At 50.7% G+C, this 20853-nt stretch overlaps 10 protein-coding genes across 10 annotated transcripts; 6 read left to right on the top strand and 4 right to left on the bottom strand.

Moving 5' to 3' along the window:
* Positions 1–142: 142 nt before the first annotated feature.
* On the top strand, positions 143–6938 carry N7489_006901 (DNA polymerase epsilon catalytic subunit POL2; the record flags this gene model as incomplete). The annotated part of the gene is made up of 3 exons (XM_056712651.1): positions 143–750; positions 809–948; positions 1000–6938. 3 exons carry the CDS (start codon positions 143–145, stop codon positions 6936–6938), a joined length of 6687 nt encoding a protein of 2228 aa, XP_056566366.1.
* A 610-nt stretch (positions 6939–7548) lies between these two features.
* N7489_006900 (serine/threonine-protein kinase) lies at positions 7549–8935 on the top strand (the record flags this gene model as incomplete). The annotated part of the gene is made up of 4 exons (XM_056712650.1): positions 7549–7725; positions 7787–7877; positions 7940–8270; positions 8326–8935. 4 exons carry the CDS (start codon positions 7549–7551, stop codon positions 8933–8935), a joined length of 1209 nt encoding a protein of 402 aa, XP_056566365.1.
* Positions 8936–9379: 444 nt separating this feature from the next.
* Positions 9380–10487, bottom strand: N7489_006899 (AMMECR1 domain-containing protein; the record flags this gene model as incomplete). The annotated part of the gene is made up of 3 exons (XM_056712649.1): positions 9380–9845; positions 9947–10139; positions 10193–10487. 3 exons carry the CDS (start codon positions 10485–10487, stop codon positions 9380–9382), a joined length of 954 nt encoding a protein of 317 aa, XP_056566364.1.
* Positions 10488–10996: 509 nt separating this feature from the next.
* Positions 10997–12178, top strand: N7489_006898 (HNH endonuclease signature motif containing protein; the record flags this gene model as incomplete). Its single annotated transcript, XM_056712648.1, has 5 exons — positions 10997–11078; positions 11133–11333; positions 11388–11494; positions 11551–11841; positions 11897–12178. The coding sequence occupies 5 exons, from the start codon at positions 10997–10999 to the stop codon at positions 12176–12178; spliced, it is 963 nt and encodes a 320-aa protein (XP_056566363.1).
* A 725-nt stretch (positions 12179–12903) lies between these two features.
* On the bottom strand, positions 12904–14457 carry N7489_006897 (glycine hydroxymethyltransferase SHM2; the record flags this gene model as incomplete). Its single annotated transcript, XM_056712647.1, is given in 4 exon segments — positions 12904–13891; positions 13905–14230; positions 14322–14372; positions 14425–14457. The coding sequence occupies 4 exon segments, from the start codon at positions 14455–14457 to the stop codon at positions 12904–12906; spliced, it is 1398 nt and encodes a 465-aa protein (XP_056566362.1).
* Positions 14458–14942: 485 nt separating this feature from the next.
* On the bottom strand, positions 14943–15521 carry N7489_006896 (mediator of RNA polymerase II transcription subunit 9; the record flags this gene model as incomplete). The annotated part of the gene is made up of 1 exon (XM_056712646.1): positions 14943–15521. One exon carries the CDS (start codon positions 15519–15521, stop codon positions 14943–14945), a length of 579 nt encoding a protein of 192 aa, XP_056566361.1.
* Positions 15522–15649: 128 nt separating this feature from the next.
* Positions 15650–15887, top strand: N7489_006895 (Alkaline phosphatase-like alpha/beta/alpha; the record flags this gene model as incomplete). Its single annotated transcript, XM_056712645.1, has 2 exons — positions 15650–15700; positions 15744–15887. The coding sequence occupies 2 exons, from the start codon at positions 15650–15652 to the stop codon at positions 15885–15887; spliced, it is 195 nt and encodes a 64-aa protein (XP_056566360.1).
* Positions 15888–15898: 11 nt separating this feature from the next.
* Positions 15899–17628, top strand: N7489_006894 (phosphoglycerate mutase, 2,3-bisphosphoglycerate-independent; the record flags this gene model as incomplete). The annotated part of the gene is made up of 4 exons (XM_056712644.1): positions 15899–15923; positions 15977–16714; positions 16772–17354; positions 17421–17628. The coding sequence occupies 4 exons, from the start codon at positions 15899–15901 to the stop codon at positions 17626–17628; spliced, it is 1554 nt and encodes a 517-aa protein (XP_056566359.1).
* A 639-nt stretch (positions 17629–18267) lies between these two features.
* Positions 18268–18831, bottom strand: N7489_006893 (tubulin-binding prefolding complex subunit YKE2; the record flags this gene model as incomplete). Its single annotated transcript, XM_056712643.1, has 4 exons — positions 18268–18327; positions 18395–18455; positions 18519–18714; positions 18774–18831. The coding sequence occupies 4 exons, from the start codon at positions 18829–18831 to the stop codon at positions 18268–18270; spliced, it is 375 nt and encodes a 124-aa protein (XP_056566358.1).
* Positions 18832–19106: 275 nt separating this feature from the next.
* Positions 19107–20666, top strand: N7489_006892 (AAA family ATPase VPS4; the record flags this gene model as incomplete). Its single annotated transcript, XM_056712642.1, has 4 exons — positions 19107–19419; positions 19542–19877; positions 19936–20386; positions 20445–20666. The coding sequence occupies exons 1-4, from the start codon at positions 19127–19129 to the stop codon at positions 20664–20666; spliced, it is 1302 nt and encodes a 433-aa protein (XP_056566357.1). The 5' UTR covers positions 19107–19126.
* Positions 20667–20853: the final 187 nt, after the last annotated feature.

The raw sequence follows: 20853 nt of genomic DNA, 5'->3' as shown, positions 1-20853 counted from the left end.
CCAGATCTCATTCTATTTGTGACCATCTACGCTTCCTTCTTTTTATTGTTTGATCTGGATTCGCGTGCGCGTTTCATGTTCCACTCTGGTTCCGCCCTTTGAAAGAGGTACTTCAACAAGCCTAGCTGGGCGAAGCGTCGTAATGCCTTCACGAAAGCCCAGCAAATATGGAAACAAATTCCGATCTGGTGCTGCATCCTCAGATCCTCGACGCTCCAAAACGGTACAATTCAACTCCTTACGTTCGACCGAGGCAACATCCCAAGATGAGAAATTCGAGGCCATTCGGTTGGCCAACAGTATCGATGAGACTCTCGGGTTCCCACGATTCGAGTCTGGCGAGACAAGGGTCGGTTGGCTGGTCAACATGCACAGCACATCGATTGAGGACTCGGACGTGCCTGGAGGCCGTGCAGGCGTGGATTTTTACTTCCTGCAGGACGACGGAGGAAGTTTCAAAGCCACCGTGGAATACGACCCTTACTTCTTGATTGCGGTCAAAAAAGGCTACGAGATGGAGGTAGAAGAGTGGTGTCGCCGAACCTTTGAAGGGATGATCAAAAAATTCAAACGACTTGAGAAAGAAGATCTCAAACTCCCAAATCACCTTCTTGGCTACCGGAAGACCTACATTAAGCTCAGTTTCGCCAACGTGAGCAATCTTTTAGAGGTTAGGAGGACCCTCCTCCCTCTCGCAGAGAAGAACAAGAAGAACGAGAGTGCGATGGACGCATATGTTGAGATGACCAGGTTTGTTCTACATTACATGATTCGATCTGAACATTGGGCTAATTCACGGTCCTCATAGTGCGACTGCTGGTATCGACCTTTTTGACGACGAAATAATTAATGAGCAACGACCTAATGGCAACCTACAAGCGAGTGATTTTATTGTTGATATTCGAGAATACGACGTGCCATACCATGTCCGGGTCTGCATTGATAAAGGTTTGTATTTTCTGTGTCCCCTAGGGAGGCTTTAGAGCTGACGCCTCGCAGACATTCGGATTGGAAAGTGGTACAATGTAGAGGCAGATCATGGCGTGATATCGCTGACTTGTCTGGAAGATCGGCTTCAGCGTGCCGATCCTGTCGTCCTCGCTTTTGATATCGAGTGTACGAAGTTACCGCTGAAGTTTCCAGACGCTGCGACGGATCAGATTATGATGATTTCATACATGATTGATGGGCAAGGGTTCCTAATTACCAACAGAGAGATTGTATCTGAGGACATTCACGACTTCGAGTACACTCCCAAACCAGAGTACAATGGACCTTTCATTATCTTCAATGAACCCAATGAAAGAGGGGTCCTCGAGCGATTTTTCGAGCATATCAAGATTTCCAAGCCTACTGTTATTGCGACATACAACGGTGACTTCTTCGATTGGCCGTTTGTGGAGACCAGAGCCAGTATTCTTGGACTTGACATGTACATGGAGATCGGCTTTCGGAAAAACAGCGAGGATATCTACCAAGCCGACAACTGTGTGCATATGGATTGTTTCGCCTGGGTCAACCGTGACAGTTACCTTCCTCAAGGAAGTCGTGGTTTGAAAGCCGTGACTGTTGCAAAGCTTGGTTACGACCCAGATGAACTCGACCCAGAGCTTATGACACCGTATGCGAGTGAAAGGCCACAGACCCTCGCTGAATACTCGGTGTCCGATGCAGTTGCAACCTATTACCTGTACATGAAATATGTCCACCCCTTCATCTTCTCGCTCTGCACGATCATTCCCCTTAACCCCGACGAAACATTGCGGAAGGGTACTGGAACTTTGTGTGAGATGCTTCTCATGGTTCAAGCCTACCAGCATGAGATTGTCTTGCCCAACAAGCACAAGAATCCCCCAGAGGCTTTCTACGAAGGCCATCTCCTTGAGTCAGAGACCTACGTCGGCGGCCACGTTGAAAGTATTGAAGCTGGTGTCTTCCGAAGTGATATCCCTACGCATTTTACCGTTGATCCCACTGCGATTGATGAGCTTCTCAAGGACCTCGATCACGCCCTCAAGTTCAGTATCGAGGTTGAAGAGAAGAAGTCCATGGATGATGTTGTGAACTATGATGAGGTCAAGGCACAAATTGTGGAGCGTTTGCTCGATCTCAAGAACAATCCAGTCCGGAACGAAGTGCCTTTTATCTACCATTTGGATGTCGCCTCCATGTATCCCAACATCATGATCACCAACCGATTACAACCAGACTCGTTGATTGATGAGTCGAATTGTGCCGCCTGCGACTTTAACCGACCCGGAAAGACCTGTGACAGACGCATGCCTTGGGCATGGCGTGGTGAATTCTTGCCTGCCAAACGTGATGAATACAACATGATCCGACGTGCCACAGCCAATGAACGTTTCCCAGGCCGGCACCCAAAGTCCCCAATGAGGTCCTTCAATGAATTGAGCACCGAAGAGCAAGCTGCAGTGGTCAAGAAACGGCTGCAGGATTACAGCAAGAAGATTTACCACAAGATTCACGACAGCAAGACGATGGAGCGGGAGGCTATCATTTGCCAAAGAGAAAACCCGTTCTATGTCGACACTGTCAGGGCCTTCCGTGATCGACGATACGACTTCAAGGGCAAGCAAAAATCCTGGAAGAACAAAGCCGATGGTTTACAGTCGTCGGGCGGTTCAGCCGCTGAGATCGATGAGGCGAAGAAGATGATTATCCTGTTCGATTCTCTTCAGCTTGCACACAAGGTCATTCTCAACAGTTTCTACGGATATGTAATGCGAAAGGGCTCTCGGTGGTATTCCATGGAAATGGCCGGTGTCACTTGTCTGACAGGCGCTCACATCATTCAGATGGCGAGAGAGCTTGTCGAACGCATCGGTCGTCCTCTGGAGTTGGATACCGACGGTATCTGGTGTATGCTTCCTGGAGGATTCCCCGATAACTTCTCCTTCACACTGAAAAACGGGAAGAAACTGGGTATCTCATACCCCTGTGTCATGCTCAATCATCTCGTGCATGCAAGATACACCAACCACCAGTACCAGGCGCTTGTCGATCCGAAAACTTTCAAGTACGAGACTCACAGCGAAAACTCCATCTTCTTCGAAGTGGATGGGCCATACCGGGCAATGATTTTGCCGACGTCGAAGGAGGAAGACAAGAACCTGAAGAAACGATATGCAGTCTTCAACCATGATGGTTCTTTAGCTGAACTCAAGGGATTCGAAGTTAAGCGAAGAGGAGAGCTGAAGTTGATTAAGATCTTCCAGACGCAACTCTTCAAATTCTTCCTAGAGGGCTCTAATCTTGCCGAGACCTACGCCTCCGTGGCCCGAGTTGCGGACCGGTGGTTAGACGTCCTATACGAACATGGAACGACATTGGCCGACGAAGAGCTGATCGATCTCATTTCTGAAAATCGAAGCATGTCCAAAACCCTGGAAGAGTACGGCTCCCAAAAATCCACATCCATCACGACGGCGAAACGCCTGGCAGAGTTCCTGGGTGAACAGATGATCAAGGACAAAGGCCTCAACTGCAAATACATCATCTCATCACGTCCACGGAATACGCCTGTCACTGAAAGAGCTATTCCTGTGGCTATATTTTCAGCCGAAGATAACATCAAGCGATTCTTCTTGCGCAAATGGCTAAAAGAGGATCCTGGCGATATGGACCCTCGAACTGTGATTGATTGGGACTATTACCTAGAGCGTTTGGGCTCCGTGATCCAGAAGTTGATTACCATTCCAGCTGCACTTCAGAAGCTTCGAAACCCAGTGCCCCGGGTTGCCCACCCCGATTGGTTGCAACGTCGGATCAACACAAAGGATGACAGGTTCAAGCAAAAGAAGATGACCGACCTATTCACCAAGTCTGAGAAGACGCCACTTTCCTCAACAAACGCCAATATCCTAGATCATCGGGTTCAGCACGCTGGAGATCTAGATGAAGCAATTGCAGGCTCGACTCAAAAAACGAAATCGCCCAACAACAAGGTCGCACAGAAGAGAAAGCATCCAGAAAATGCTCCGAAGACAGCTCTTGACCCCTTCGCTAGCCTGCCAGCAGTTATGCCATCGATGTCGGAAAACTACGAGGGATTCCTCAAGTATCAGAAGCAAAAATGGAAGATACAAAAGCAAGCACGGATTCGCCGTCGTCAGTTGTTTGGCGAACGAACCAACGTCGCCTCAGATTCCTTGAGCAACTTCTTCCGCAATCAAGCTCAAATGCTGTACATCAGCACATGGCAGGTCTTGCAGCTTTGCGATACGGGCGTTCCTGGAGTTGTGCGAGCTTTCGTACTGATTGACCAAAAGATCCATGCTCTCAGCGTTAGAGTCCAGCGGCAATTTTTCCTGAACTTGAAGCGGGATTCTTTGCCGGACATTGACGTGCCAGATTGTGAAGTCGAGAAGGTCAACCACACCCTACCTAACGGACATCCCTCGGTTTACTTGTTCAAGCTATCTTTGTCAGAAGAGAAATATCTAGAAGAAGCCGACAAAATGGATATTCTCTTCCAGCACCCTAGCGTTGAGGGCGTTTACGAGGGAAACATCCCGTTAAGCACTCGAGCAGTGCTCAAGCTAGGAAGCCATTGTACCTTTGATGAACAGCAACGTGGTGTCCTAGGTGACGGCTTGGACAAGGGCTTCGACCTTTCGACATTACTTCACACATCCTCTGATCAGCCCTATCTGATGGATTCGTCATTGGTGTTCCACTACCTATATCACATTGTCTCTGGAGATCGACAAATCTTCGCAATATTCTCAACATCCAAGAACGAGGCACACATTATCGTTCTCAACCGCACAAGAGATGTCCAGGGTCTCCCCAACGTCGATAAAATCTACACTGAGCTTCTCACCCGTAAGACGCAAGCCGCATCGGGTGATGAGTCGCAGCATGCGTTCGACTACCAGGACAAGATTCATTTCAAAACTACCCAGGTGATGACACGAAGGAAGGCTCACCTTGAGGTTGGTGATCTGATCAGAAAAATTCGAAATGATGAGAGTCAGCCTGCCGTACTTGTCATTCAATCCCAACAAAAAGACCGCCTATGTCACGACATACCGATCTTGAAGGAGTATCCAGTATTGTCCGTGAAGCCCGAAGCATCGGACATGGAACTTCCCCCACTGGGCTGGCAAGCGTTCGTTGCGAGACGTCTTGTCACGCGCTATCTATACTTGTCCTCGTGGATTCAGCACTTGACCATGCTCGCTCGGTTCGGTGATGTTCCGCTTTGCAACCTGGAAAGTGAAGATCCCCGGTACCTCATCGATGTCTCGTACGCCAGACGACTTCAACAAAACAATGTTGTGCTCTGGTGGTCATCAGGGCCACGTCCTGACCACGCGGGCTATGAAAGGGATGACATCCTAGGTGCCTTGGACAAGGTCAACATGCCGTCTGTCAATGTACCAGGTGCTTACTCCACAGTGTGCATTGAACTCGAGGTTCGGAATCTGTCGATCAACACAATTCTGACATCTTCTATCATCAATGAAATGGACGGCAGTGATACGCTACTGGCTCCTTCCGGGGACGGTGAAGACACTGGGGTTTTCTATTCAGAGAAGGCATTTGCCTCTGCCGGTGTTGTTGTCCTCCGAGAGATGGTAAAACACTGGTGGACAGAGGCCTGTGCAGGAAACAACATGGCCGATATCATGGTCCAACATCTGATCCGATGGGTGGAAAGCCCTGTGTCCTGTCTCTATGATCGATCTCTGCACAACTATGTACGATTAATGTCACGGAAGTCATTCCAGAGATTGATGGCAGAGTTCAGACGTGTTGGCTCGCATGTCATCTTTGCCAGCTCCACACGCCTCCTTCTCCAAACGACTAAGACTGAGGTTGGCAATGCCTACGCCTACAGTCAGTATGTCCTCAAGTCAATCCGCGCCAACCCTTCATTCCATTTTATCGATCTAGAGATCAAGGAGTACTGGGACTATCTCGTTTGGTATGATGAATACAACTACGGAGGCAAGGGCTGCCGAGAGGTCACCGAGGCCGACGAACAGGATCTCGAAACAGCGATGCACTGGCAGCTCAGCCGGTTCCTGCCAATGCCCATGCAGACTATCTTCCATGACTGGATCGTCGAGTACATCGAGCTGATGCACAGCTTGAAACGGCCGGAACTCCAAGACGGGGATCTGTCTTCAACGCCTCGGCCAACACAGATTCCCATTGGACGGACCAACGAAGGAGACGATGACGAGATCACTGCTATTCTCTCGGATCGATTCTCGAAGCCATTGAAGAAGCAAATCTCGGGGTTGATCCGCAGACAACGTGACGAGATGCTTCATCCTGAGCTTGCATCCGACTATGCCTTCCCGGTTTTGCCAGGAGTCCTAGTCGGTCCCAAGGACAACCGCAACCCATCTTTAGAGTTGACGAAACTGCTGATGCAGGTTCTGAGTCTGTCTAAGACAACAACCCTGGAATCTCGGTTGCTGCGACGCGAGCTGCTTGCCCTTTTCGAGGTCCGAGAATTCAGCAAGGAGGGCCGATTCGAGAACCCTAGTGCTAGCTTGAAGCTCCCAGAAATGTCCTGCAACTCTTGCTGTCTCATTCGAGATCTCGATCTCTGTCGCGACGAAGATGTGCTGCCTGATGCCAGCTCAGAAGCCAGCAAATCTACGCAGCCCTGGCGATGCCCCTTCTGTCACGCCGAGTACGACCGATTGGCTACGGAAGAATTCCTCATTGGTCAAGTCCATGGCTTTGTTGTCGAATGGCAGACACAGGACATCAAGTGCTCGAAGTGCAGTGCTCTTAAGGTCAGTGATTTCATGGAGCACTGTTCTTGCAGTGGTGCATGGACTGCGACAGTCGATCGAAAGGAGATCGAGAAGAAACTACAGGTGTTGGAAAGCGTGGCCAAATTCCACAAGCTACAACTATTGGAACACATTGTCGAGGAAGTGCTGGAGCGATTTTGAACGTACTATTTTTCCTTTGGTTTTTCTTTGAATATCCCCTGTTTTTCTTTGTTTTTTTGCATTGGGCTGGCGTTGAGTCGGCGAAATGTAAATAGCCAACTGGGCAGAAATGCCTCTCCAATAATGGCGCCGTTGATCTTTTTTTTAAAAAAATCTCGGCCTTTAATTCGACTTCCTATTTTCTCTAAATTTTCTATTTCAGCTGCCAACGCCGTAATTGTTTAATAGTTTCATCTGAGGTTTCAGCCCTTCCATAGCCCCGCCAACGATTCCCCAGGATCTTCGACTTCAAACCCCCGCAGTGCCTCGGACAACATCACGATAAACCCCGTTGGGAATACCATAAGCCCAGGTATAATCGGCCCTTGTCGCCCAACTGTGAGTATTCTCTGCGCAGTCTCACCTTGGGTATTCGCGCTAGACCCCTGCTCCACTTTCCAAGGCTGACTTTTTGGATTGCGCAGGTACATAAGGCAGGCGTATATTTACCGCACCCTCGAGTCGAACCCCTCCAGCACCGCGCTCTCCTTCGCTCGCGCTTTACGTCGCACGACTTTCCTATCCCCCCCCACAATCCGCATCGCGCCTCCCGCACTTGGTTCTATTCGCAATGGCGGCACAACCCCCGAGCCAGAAGCCGAAGGTCCAACCGTGCCGATACAAGACCGGGAAGACACTGGGCGCTGGTTCGTACTCTGTTGTGAAGGAATGTGTGCACATCGATACCGGTCGCTATTATGCGGCGAAGGTCATTAACAAGCGTCTCATGTCCGGGCGGGAGCATATGGTGTGTGCCGGGAGACGACTGCGGGAACAAGAGCATGACTGACGTCTTCCGAAATATACAGGTCCGGAATGAGATCGCGGTATTGAAGAAGGTGTCGCTGGGCCACCAGAACATCCTCACCCTGGTTGACTATTTTGAGACTATGAACAACTGTGTGTTTCGCTCCTGAATGATCGCTCCGATCACGCCCCCACTGACAAGTGATGCTGCCTAGTATATCTTGTCACCGATCTCGCGCTGGGTGGAGAACTATTCGATCGCATCTGTCGCAAAGGCAGCTATTACGAGTCGGACGCTGCAGACCTTATCCGCGCAGTGCTCTCGGCTGTGGCCTATCTACATGACCATGGGATCGTGCACCGTGATCTGAAGCCCGAGAACCTGCTTTTCCGCACACCAGAAGACAACGCCGATCTATTGATTGCCGATTTTGGATTGTCGAGGATCATGGACGAGGAGCAGTTCCACGTCCTGACCACAACCTGTGGAACGCCAGGATACATGGCACCAGAGATCTTCAAAAAGAGCGGCCACGGCAAGCCAGTGTAAGTTCATCTCATTGTGACTGTTTGCATTTTACTAACAATCGTCCCCTTCCAGCGATATCTGGGCCATCGGTGTGATCACCTACTTCCTACTATGTGGATACACACCCTTCGACCGGGACTCCAATCTCGAAGAAATGCAAGCAATCCTAGCAGCAGACTACTCTTTCACGCCACTTGAGTACTGGCGTGGTGTATCTCAGGAAGCGCGCAACTTCATCAGCAGCTGCCTGACAGTCAACCCGAAGTCACGGATGACGGCCCACGAAGCTCTTCAGCACCCATGGGTCAACCTGGCCTATGACAATGGCAAGGTGGGCCCGGGCGAAGATCTGCTGCCAAATGTCAAGAAAAACTTCAACGCGCGCCGCACGCTGCACCGTGCTATCGACACCGTGCGGGCTATCAACAAGCTCCGCGAGGGCGGCGGCTTCATGATGGACGGTGTTTTGAGCGTCGACCCCAAGCCTGAGCGTGTTAATGGTGACGAAATCATCGAGGAGAAGCATAATGCTCCTCCGCCTGCGTCGGCCAATGCTGGCGGGGCTCATATGCAGATTGATAGTCGTGGTAATGCGCGTGGGCAGACTGAGGAGCAGATCCGGGCACAGGAGCGGAGAGTCAAGGAGATGGTTGCTGGCCTGTGGAGCCGTACTCCGCGTTAGGATGCATGGATAGGTATCCTTGGCTTTTGTCTATGCCGTGTTTTTTTCGTCTGTTGACATGTCCGCATTCGGATTTGGGAGGGTCACTGGCTGCTCTTCTCTGGGACTTTTTTTTGCTTGGGTCCTTTTCAATGTCTCTGCATATCGCCCATTATCAAATACAATGAATTATGCCAGTGTCTATAATCAATAATTTTCGGATAAGCCTCAGTCTGAAATGCTTCTTCACTATCTTTGTAGAGCTGAGATGCCATATCAAATTCTCATCATGACCGTGAACGCCCGCACAATTGCTATTCCTTATTAATGCCCATGCCGAAAATTTCTGACCTGAAAACTCACGAAAAAAACTAGTAGCCTCGTAGTCATTATAATCATCAGTCCCACTTGAAGCGTTGAAAGGTGGGACGAAAAGGAAAGCGATCTAAAAAAGAAAGATGCCAATCACTCCGCACCTTCCAGAATCTCTTCCCCATCGTCTAGAGAGAGAACCCACTGCCGCCATTCCTGCCACTCCGCATAACTAGCGCTTGCCTTGAGGCCCTGATATCTGACAGTACGGAAATCCGAAACCTGGTCCCAGGGCTTGGTCGCGCCGGAGTTCCCACCAGCTGCACCGCGTAACAATCTCCGTGCAGTACTACTACCACCACCATCCCAGCCTGCCTTGCGCATCAAGCTCTCCACGGTCTCTTCTTTGGTCCAACCCTGCTCAGCAGCGACGTCAGGGAGATAAGTGGCTCCATAACGACGGCCGCGGTGAATGAAGGAGATGCGCAGTCCGTGAGTGCCCAGAGACCAGTCCATGGCATTCGTACACGGCTCGAACGACCCAAGAAGGGTGAGAGAGCATGATAGCGAGGGCAGAAGGGACTTGGGAATGGGGTCAAAACGGTGGTCATCGAAGGCCCTAAAACAAAATCACATGTGGGTTAGCTAATATATAGATAGGAGTATACCGTTGGTTGTAGCGTTGTATTGAGAGAGGAGTATTCAATGGGAACCACGTACGAGGTCAAAGCGTAGGACTTCAACCCCGCTGCAAGTTCCTGCCCCTCGAATGTGCCTATGCACCCGCGTAGAGACTTGTGTCCGCTTCGTGACAGGGTATTCCATGTCACGAACAGGGGATATCGTTGATCGGGCGATCTCAGCTGGGGGTCCCGGAAACTGCGCTTGGCGTGGTGATATTGGTTGAGCTCGACTGTAGCGAGTTGGAAGAGGTATTGGATGCGGACGATGAAGACGTGGCTGCACTGGAAGAGGCGGAAAATTGGCTCTGCAGACGGCTGATGCGGGGAAGTTGCAGCTTCTTGGGCTGACTATTCGACTGGGACGATTGGTTGCTGTCGTCATCTTCGTCCTGTTCATTTACGGACTGCTGGTGATCTGTATCTTCCTCTTCAATTTGTTCTTCGAGACTCGACAACTTCTTAGTTTGCTCGTGCTGTTCCCATAGGGCCTCTACAGCTGCTAGAGTGGTGGGCTCGCGATCCTCGAATGAAGCAAGGAGAGACTCAAAGCAATAATAGCATTGAGCGGTATTCGCCATGTCGGGCAAGATCCTGTTTTATCTTGATTCACCGGTGAATTCTTCAAGATGCACTGCACTCTCTCCGGTTTCAGTCACAGATTGGTCTAAGTATATGCCCTCCGTGAGGGTCCGGGGCGATAAGATACTTCCTTATCGATGGGGCCTGGAACTCCAAGAAGTGCTAAATTTAGAGACGGGCGGTAGAAGCCTGTGAAGAAGTGCAGTAACGGGAAATCAAAGGGCAAGAGACAGAAACGAAAAAACAGAAAAACAGAAAAACCAGGAGCCAAAAGAGGGAGACAAAGGAGAGGAGTCGTCTCCAAGGTTGTGAGTTATCCGTAACTCACGTGGACCGGATCTACGGCTAGTACCATGTAGCCACACTAACCTAATCGGGAAGTATTGCTTTGGTAGAGTCGCTCTCTATCAATTGTCTCAATTTGTTTCCTTCTTCTTCTTCCTCCTCCCAATTACTTCTCTCTTTCACTCTCAGTTGTTTCCCTCTTTCACTCCTCTGGGATCCCAATATGGCAACCCGTGTCCTTCAAGCACCAAGACACCCACAGTTCAACCTCCGAGTCTATCAGGACAATGGATCTCTCCTTGCCGGTAAGACATGATAGCCTCACAGCTAGTTCGGCAAATAATACAGCCTTGTTGTAGCTCTATTTATCCCGACTGACAGGCGTGACCGATACATTCTCCCTGGAATGCTCCTCCGATACTGTTCATCGATATTCATCTTTCCCAACCAAAACGAGTGGGCAATTTACAAATTGCAGAGCGACGGCACACCAGGCCCTGCACTCCGGCATAACGGCCGGGCTGTGGTAGATCCTGGCAACTACATTGTTATGGATCAAGGTACGCTTTGATACGAATGCATAACTGGGGTTTTCAGAGCTAACAATCGTATAGACAAGAACCCCATTACCGTCAATCTGACAAGCAACTCTGCACCACACCGCGTCAGGACTCACGACCCCGATACCCAATCCCAGGTTCAGAGAGAACGGGACCGTCTGGTAGAGTCAAAGCACAAATGATCAGGAGCAAAGAGAAGGGCTAATTATTTGTATAGCAAACAGCGTTTCGGAATACCCTCTGCCAAAGAGACGGTTGCTGTGTAATCTCCGGGCAGGCCAGGACAATCGACATTGAACATCCTTTCCGAGGCCTCGGCGCTACGCATGTATTCCCTGTGAGCATGATAGAGGAATGGAGGCGAAATGGATACAGGCAATATATTACGGACACTCGCCCCAGTAGCGAAATTGGAGGATCGGGCCTGTTTTCCGCGCAGAATGGGCTTCTTCTCCGCGAAGACATACACACCTTGTTTGATGATTTCTTAATCGGGATTGATCCTGATGTAAGTCCCTCAATATGCGCTAGTTTCCCGATATATACTAACTGCGTGACCATAGGCTGGATACAAGATTATTGTATTCGGAAATGATGGTCAGAGAATTGGTGGTACTCGTCTTAAGAGCTCTGCTCGAAGTGGTGCCGACCGTGTGAGTCCCGACCTCCTTCGTTGGCACCTGCGTATGTGCCTGTACCGCAGACTGAAGGCCAACCCCGAACCGGATACATTATGGGAGGAGGATCTTGGCGAGGATCCAATGGGCAGTATTCTCAGGCAACCAGATGCGGCTGAACGAATGGAAGTTGAGCTTTTCACGCGTCTGGGAGGACTGGTAGCGTGATGCGTTCAAAATGATGCGATTGTTAGAGTAGTATCTTGCACAAACAATGAATCTTCACAGTGATGTTTCCGTTGATGTATGCATGGAATTTTACCAAATCCCATGCATCCATCCATGAATGGAGGTCCGCTCTCTCGCTGCCATCCATCTAGATTCCTAAACATAAACCTAAGCAAGCCGATAACGGCACGCTGCACTGTTACAATATTTGCGTGTCTTCCGCGGCTACATCGCGCGAAGTATACAACATAGGATAGGGCCAGGGCTGGGCAACACTAACCAGAGAAGGCAACTCACGGGAATCTTCGGAGTACAGGTGGACATACGGAAGCCTGGTTAATCGAGCCATATTAGGAAGGATAAAGCAGAGAAGAAAATAGTCCTTGGATTCTATAGATCCTTGTGTTGAGAACAGATTGTAGAATGTACATAGGACGCTCAATTAATGTTGAACTTTTCCACTTAGATAAATTCATGTGAGCCCGCTGTTGAATAAGTGCGAGACCCAACCGCCAAAAATAACATTGCTCGTTTCACATGCAAAAAAGCATTCCCATATCCCAATGACCCGCGTCAGGTTGAAAAAGCAGTCCGGTAATTAACCCCTAAAAACGCACCCATGTATATTTTTCTTTTGTTATACGAAATGATGTTGAACTCGTAAGATCCTAATTCGAATCCCACTTTATTTTTCCGTAACTCATACTCGGCCCTCAATATCTCATTTAGACGGGAAGAGGGAATGCGCTAGCCCACTCAGCAATCTCCTTGCGGAGAGCAAGGATCTCAGGAACGCTGTCATCGGCAACCTTGGCCTTGAAGTCCTTGAGCTTGTTGGCCTCCTTGGGAAGCTCACCCTGGATCTTCTTGCAGAGGGTGATGGACTGGTCAATGTAGCGGGCAATGCGCTTGAAGTCCTCCACACCCATACCACGGGAAGACATGGCGGGGGCACCAATGCGGATACCGCAAGGAGTGAGGGCCGACTTGTCACCGGGAATAGAGTTCTTGTTGCAGGCAATGTTGATCTGCTCCAGAACAGCCTCAACACGAGCACCATCAAGGCTCTTGGCGCGGAGGTCAACGAGAACCATGTGGCTGTCGGTGCCGTCGGAGACGAGCTTGTGGCCAAGGGCCTTGAACTCCTCCTCGAGAGCCTTGGCGTTCTTGATGACCTGCTCCTGGTACTGCTTGAACTCAGGGGTGTCAACCTGCTTGAGAGCAACGGCCAAAGCAGTGATGGTGTGGTTGTGGGGACCACCCTGGTGGCCAGGGAAGACGGAGAAGTTGATAGGGTTCTCCAGGTCGTAAAGGACCTCCTTTCCGTTCTTATCGGTGCTGCGGACACCCTTGCGGAAGAAGATCATAGCACCACGGGGACCACGGAGAGACTTGTGAGTGGTGGTGGTCACAACATCAGCGTACTCGAAGGGAGAGGGAATGACACCAGCGGCGATCAGGCCAGAGATGTGGGCCATGTCGACGATAAGGTAGGCGCCAACCTTGTCGGCAATCTCGCGCATGCGCTTGTAGTCAATCAGACGGCAGTAGGCGGAGGTACCGGCGACCAGACACTTAGGGCGGTACATCTCAGCATTACGCTCGAGAGTGTCATAGTCGATAATACCGGTCTCAAGGTCGACACGGTAAGGGAAGGTCTCGAAGTAGGTGGAAACGGCAGAGATCTTCTTGGAGGGGGTCTGGTAGCCGTGGCTCAGGTGACCACCGTGGGGGGAGATCCAAGCCCATCAAGCGGTCATGGGGACGCATGAGAGCCTGGTAGACCTGGAGGTTGGCGGGGCTACCGGAAAGGCACTGGACGTTGACGCCCCACTTGGCGGGGTCGAGGTTGAAGGCCTTAAGAGCACGCTGCTGGCAGGTGATCTCAATGGCGTCGATGTGCTGGTTGCCACCGTAGTAACGAGCACCGGGGTAACCCTCGGAGTACTTGTTGCACATGGGCGAACCGAGGGCATCGAAGACAGCACGAGAAGTGAAGTTCTCGGAGGCAATCAGGACGACTGACTCACGCTGACGCTGGATCTCCTTCTCCTGTATGAAGTAGAAGAATTAGCACATCTGGATCTTCTGGTAGGGACGATGCATTGACTGCGGCTGCCAATGGTGTATAATTTCAACGTACCATGATGGAAGCAACCTCTGGGTCGCTGGACACGAGAGAGTTGTGCATTTGCTGTAATCGATGAGTCAATGATCTTAGAAATGAGGGCAGATGTGATACTCACGTCCCGGTGGGACTCAGAAAGAGCGTAAGACATGATGAAGTATGGTAATCTGTCTTCAAAGATAAACAGAAAAAAATGGAGATGGAGGATGAGAGGTGAAGAGAGGAAAAAATAAATGGAAGTGGTGGGGGGAGGGGATCTTCCGTTTGCCTCAGGCGCTGAACTTTAAGCCAGTGAACGATATCGGAGACAGCTGGCCGGATTAGGGTTTTAGGTTATCAAATTTGTAAGGAGCCAAAATTGTTCAGAACAATGTAACTGCTTGCAATATACTCCGTACTTCACTTTTGACAATTCTTTGAGAAAAGAGAAGAAAAAAAAAGCAGATAGATTATGAATTGCTGGATTTGCCTCAACTCATGAAACGATGGCGACTTTGTAGATTGTAGTTTGAAATGATCGCTAAAAACAGCAGGGTATTTCCTTCTTATAGACGCCAAATAAATCAACCCGAAATCTTGCAGCACCTGGCCGGCTTAGATTTTCCCAATGTAGATTGAAATTCCCGATTTTAGGCTTCATGCTTCCACGGTCCTCGTATTGTCCTCATGTAGCATTCCTGCACGACTCCCGAAGTCAGAGATGACAGAGCGCAGGCGTTTCACACGGTCCTCCAGCTCCGCAATTTCTCTTTGTTGGTCATCAACAGACCGATGCACATCTGGTAGCCCTTCGACCACTGTACGAGCCTTCTGGATTCGAATTCTGACAGAGCTGGTTTCGGTAGGGAGGTTTTTCACATCGAGGGGCGGATGAGCGGTTGAACCGAGAACTGATACTTCTGCTACAGCATGTGAGGGTGCAGTATTGCCATTGTGTCCACCATCGGGAATGTTTGAGGGTGCCTGTTGGGTCTGTGTCTGGGAAGCTCCTGATACCCCTGCTGTATCCCCGGGTTCATCCGATGAACCGGTTTGCTGGCCTTTGGAGGCGAGCAAGCGAGAAAGAATCCCATGCAATGGTGGGATTATCTCGAAGGTCTGTGGTGAAGGGAAAGGTACTGCCTGCGGTGCTGGCGTTGGCGCGTCTTTGAACGGCGTATCGGGAACAGGGGATTTCAGCAGCGGAGTGCCCACTGGCGGGGATCGAGATGCCATTGTCGGGAATGTTGACTAAAAGGATCCCGAGGAAAGATATTTGAAGGACGAGTAGATCCCGGCTGGGGTAAGTTTTTAGGGAAGAGTCGGAAGAAACACCCCAAGATCCGCTCCCGCGGCTGCAATACATGCTTATCTCAGCAAATACGCTCCTGGCACCCGGTGACGGTGACGTCGGGGTCAATGCCCCTCCTTCACCGGCAGCCCTTTTTTCTGCTCTAGTGGTCTGATTCCCCTTCGTTCGATATCTTCTCCTCTAAACATCTGTCTAAAGGTAAGCAGCGTAACCGAGTTATTATTAAATTTCTTTCAGTTCAGCAATTGATCAATGTTTATGTACTTTCAGGTGTGATCCAATCACGATAGCAAACCCCACTATGGCTGACCAAAAAGTTGCCTTGAGTATGTGCCACCCAGGTCCTCAAAAGACATACTAGCTAACATAAACCTTGCAGTTGTGATTGATGGCTGGGGTATTGCAGGCCCCGACTCCCCACCCCAGGGAGATGCCATCGCCGCGGCCGATACCCCATACATGTCCGGCTTCGCTGAGCCCAACTCCAAGACCGCTCAGGGCTTCGCCGAGTTGGATGCCTCTTCGCTCGCTGTCGGTCTGCCCGAGGGTCTGATGGGCAACAGTGAGGTCGGTCATCTGAACATTGGTGCTGGTCGTGTCGTCTGGCAGGACAGTGTTCGCATTGACCAGACCCTCAAGAAGGGCGAGATGGGCAAGGTGCCCAGCGTTGTCAAGTCTTTCACCCGTGCAAAGGAGGGCAACGGACGTCTGCACCTTCTAGGCTTGGTCTCTGATGGTGGTGTTCACTCCAACATCACTCACTTGTTCGCCTTGCTCCAGGTCGCCAAGGACATGCAGATTCCCGAGGTCTACATCCACTTCTTCGCCGATGGACGTGATACCGACCCAAAGAGCGCCGAGAAGTTCATGCAGCAGTTGCTTGAGAAGACCCAGGAGATTGGCACTGGCGCGATTGCCACCGTCGTGGGCCGCTACTACATCATGGACCGCGACAAGCGCTGGGAGCGTGTTGAGATTGGCCTCAAGGGTCTAGTCACTGGCGAGGGAGAGGACAGCTCGGACCCGGTACAGACCATCAGGGAGCGCTATGAGAAGGGCGAGAACGATGAGTTCCTAAAGCCCATCATTGTTGGCGGCAAGGAGCGCCGTGTCCAGGGTACGTCTGATCCGAACCCAAAAGGCAATTCTATGACAACTAATTGAGCCTGTATAGATGACGATACTCTCTTCTTCTTCAACTACCGCTCGGATCGTGTCCGTGAAATCACCCAGCTGATGGGCGACTATGACCGTTCCCCGCGTCCTGACTTCCCCTACCCCAAGAACATCTCTCTTACCACCATGACCCAGTACAAGACTGACTACACTTTCGACGTTGCTTTCCCCCCGCAACACATGGGCAACGTGCTGGCCGAATGGCTCGGCAAGAAGAACCTCCAGCAGTGCCACATTGCTGAGACTGAAAAGTACGCTCACGTCACTTTCTTCTTCAACGGTGGTATCGAGAAAGATTTCCCCGGCGAAGTGCGCGATATGATCCCCTCACCCCGAGTTGCTACCTACGATCTTGACCCAAAGATGAGTGCAGCTGCTGTCGGTGCCAAGATGGCTGAACGCCTTGGCGAGAACAAGTTCGACTTTGTCATGAACAACTTCGCCCCTCCTGACATGGTTGGCCACACTGGCGTGTACGAGGCCGCCATCCAGGGTGTTGCTGCCACTGACAAGGCCATTGGCGAGATCTACGAGGCTTGCAAGAAGAACAACTACATTCTGTTCATCACCGCTGATCACGGGTAAGTCTTTGCAAAACAGGAACACCTCCCATTCCAGAGAATTGTTAATTAACCCACATTTCGCAGAAACGCCGAGGAGATGCTCAACGAGAAGGGCACCCCCAAGACCTCCCACACCCTTAACAAGGTTCCCTTCGTTATGGCCAACGCCCCTGAGGGCTGGAGCCTCAAGAAGGGCGGTGTCTTGGGTGATGTTGCTCCTACCGTTCTCGCTGCCATGGGCGTGGAGCAACCCGAGGAGATGACCGGTGCCAACCTGCTCGTCAAGTCCTAGATAAACTTTCCCGCACATAGATGTTTCATTATGAATCAATGAATAGATTTTTGTCAATACACACTTTTCCCTTTGCTTTTGGAGTATCAAAGGTCATCCATCCGCTAGCTTCTTTGGGCGTGCTCTTAAACCGCTCTCTTAGTTGTATTCATGCGTCCTTGTTATGGACCTTTTTGAGTATGGTTTTAGAACACTCTGACCTGTAGACATCAACAAGAGATCGAAGGCAGAAGCATGGCCGACGTGCAAGTATATCGATATATTCCGGGGCAGAATGATTGACACTATCAAATAATATCCAAATTCAAAGACCAATTGATCACTTTTCACAGTATTGTATTAGAATTTCACGGGTATATCTTTAGACTGATCCATGCCCTGGTCTGGTGTCAGGCACCTGCACAGATCATACATTTCCAGGCTATCCCAACTCAATTGGGATTTGGTCCTCAATGCCCAAGCATTCTTTGAGCTCTCCGACCTCCAAAATATGGTTCACAGCTGCATAGCATATGTACCAAATCACGGTGAACCGCTGGAGGGTAGGTCCCATTCGACGCCAGCTTCGTCGCTCGCACGCCACCTATTGCATCTCCGGGGAATATATCCTTCTTCGCCTGCGGGTGGGAATTTTTGGCCTTATTCGGAGGCAGAAGCAGCAGCAGCCTGCTGTTGAGCCTGGCTTTGGAGTTGGATGAGCTGGGTGAGGGGTTAGAATATGCATATGGTGGGGGGCGCGAATTGCAGTTGGATGAGGGCGATTTACCTCTGAGCGCATCTTTTCGCTCTTTTCTTGTGTCGCACTGATCTCGCCTTCAATTCGCTTGCTGTAGATTCACAGTCAGCACATATTTCCGTTGGGTCGCGGTGGCCAAGACGGTAGCACTGACATCTCCTTCTCAATGAACTCCAACCGACCGTTGACGGCCATAGTGGCTTCGGACTTATCCTGCTTCAGCAACACCGGGCCAACGAGCTTGTAAATGTTGGATTCATCGTCTAGCTGGGCGAACTCGGTCTGCACGCCTTCGTTCTCTTGCTGCTGCGATTCGAGTTTCTGGCGGGCATCGACCAAAACCTCAAGCTCTGGATGGGCAGGAAAGGTCAGCAACTATTGCCAAGGTCAATTTGATATATAGACATACCGGTCTGCAGTGCCTGGAACTCTTCCGAGCGTGCCTGAAGCTGTTTCTGGGCGTCCATGGTGAACTTGAGGTGAAGTGGGAGGAGGGAAAATCAATGGATCCCGCCCGTAAACAACTTCCACTCTCACTTTCCCCTCCAATTCCCATCAACCCTCGGTTCTAGGGCTCTTTTGTACTTCCTCTTTTCTTCTACTCCAAGGAATCTTCAGGTTTTCTCTTCTAACAACTCTCTGCCTATCCCCCCCAGCCTTGGCCCATTGCCCCAACCCTTGCTCCCCTCTCCCCGCTTTACCACATCTGCCTCCGCGGTCAACTTGCTGCCTCTACCCTAGCCAGCACACGCATTGCCTATCATGAGTAATACGGATTTCCTGGGGCGGGCGATCGATACGGTCAAGAAGGCGATCGAGAATGACAACGATGGCGAGTACGAAAAGGCTTATCAGATGTACTACTCCGCACTGGAGTTGTTCATGCTGGCCTTGAAATGGGAGAAGAACCCGAAATCGAAGGAGATGATCCGCTCAAAGGCCGGCGAGTATATGGATCGCGCGGAGAAGCTTAAAAACCACTTGGCCGAGGACCGGAAAAAACCGAGCGCGGTTGGCGCAAATGGAAAGGTGGCGCAAGGCAGTGGGAAGGGAGGGTATGTACTCGACTTCTTTTGACAAGGATTCCTCGCTCTAGCACCCCATCTGTGTGATAGGCAGTGTTGGCGAATGAGGTATTGTCCCATGTTATCCCTGCTAACGACACCGGGTCGTATAGGAAGGAAGATGACGACAACGGCGAAGATGCGGATGCGAAAAAGCTTCGATCGGCGCTCCAAGGAGCTATTCTGTCAGACAAGCCGAACGTGAAGTGGGAGGATGTTGCTGGTCTGGAGAGCGCCAAGGAAGCATTGAAGGAAGCAGTCATTCTTCCCATCAAGTTCCCTCATCTGTTCACTGGCAAGCGGCAACCCTGGAAGGGTATCCTGCTCTACGGTCCTCCGGGTACGGGAAAATCTTACCTTGCCAAAGCCGTGGCAACGGAGGCAAACAGCACATTCTTCAGTGTCAGCAGTAGTGACCTAGTCTCGAAGTGGATGGGTGAGAGTGAAAGGTAGGGCAACGTCTTCATCAACAGAAGCTCTCAGAGTTGCGTACTAATTCGCCTCTAGACTTGTGAAGCAGTTGTTTAACATGGCTCGTGAGAACAAGCCCGCGATTATCTTCATCGACGAGGTCGATGCGCTATGTGGACCACGTGGTGAAGGAGAATCCGAGGCCTCACGGCGTATCAAAACCGAATTACTTGTACAGATGGACGGTGTCGGCAAGGACTCGAAGGGCGTGTTGATTCTGGGCGCAACCAATATCCCCTGGCAACTGGATGCTGCTATTCGGCGACGATTCCAGCGGAGAGTACACATCAGTCTTCCCGACGTCAATGCACGAATGAAGATGTTCATGCTAGCCGTGGGCTCGACGCCGTGTCATATGACACAGACCGACTATCGCCAATTGGCCGATCTAAGTGAGGGCTACTCCGGTAGCGATATTAGTATTTGCGTGCAGGATGCACTGATGCAGCCAATCCGCAAGATTCAAGGAGCAACACATTATAAGAAGGTATGTATACTCAGTTCTAACCGTTACAATCCACAGCGATTGACCGGCTCTGTTACAGGTACTCGACGAGGGCGTAGAGAAACTCACGCCTTGCTCACCAGGGGATCCGGGCGCAATGGAAATGACTTGGCTCGACGTCGATGCAGAGAAGCTTCTGGAGCCACCTCTCGTTCTGAAGGATTTCATCAAGGCAGTCAAGAACTCTCGACCGACAGTTAGCGGAGAAGATCTCACGAGGAACGCTGAATGGACACAAGAATTTGGCAGTGAAGGCGCCTGATCGTATATTCCTAATGATCGATATTCTTCCCATCATGGCCTCCGACACGTGAATCTTTCTACCTCCGTCGATCACAGCATAAACCCCTGGCTCGTTGGCTTGTCCAGAGAGGAAAGCTGAATATCCCATGCCCTTGCCCATAGTCTCCATTTTCTCATGCGCTTTATCTGTGTCCACGTCAATGCTT

The sequence above is a fragment of the Penicillium chrysogenum genome (genome assembly GCF_028827035.1).
Source record: "Penicillium chrysogenum strain IBT 35668 chromosome Unknown utg000004l_segment0_segment0, whole genome shotgun sequence".
Lineage (NCBI taxonomy): Eukaryota > Fungi > Ascomycota > Eurotiomycetes > Eurotiales > Aspergillaceae > Penicillium > Penicillium chrysogenum.
The sequence above is the reverse complement of the archived record's forward strand: the minus strand, read 5'-3'. Positions and strand labels throughout refer to the sequence as shown.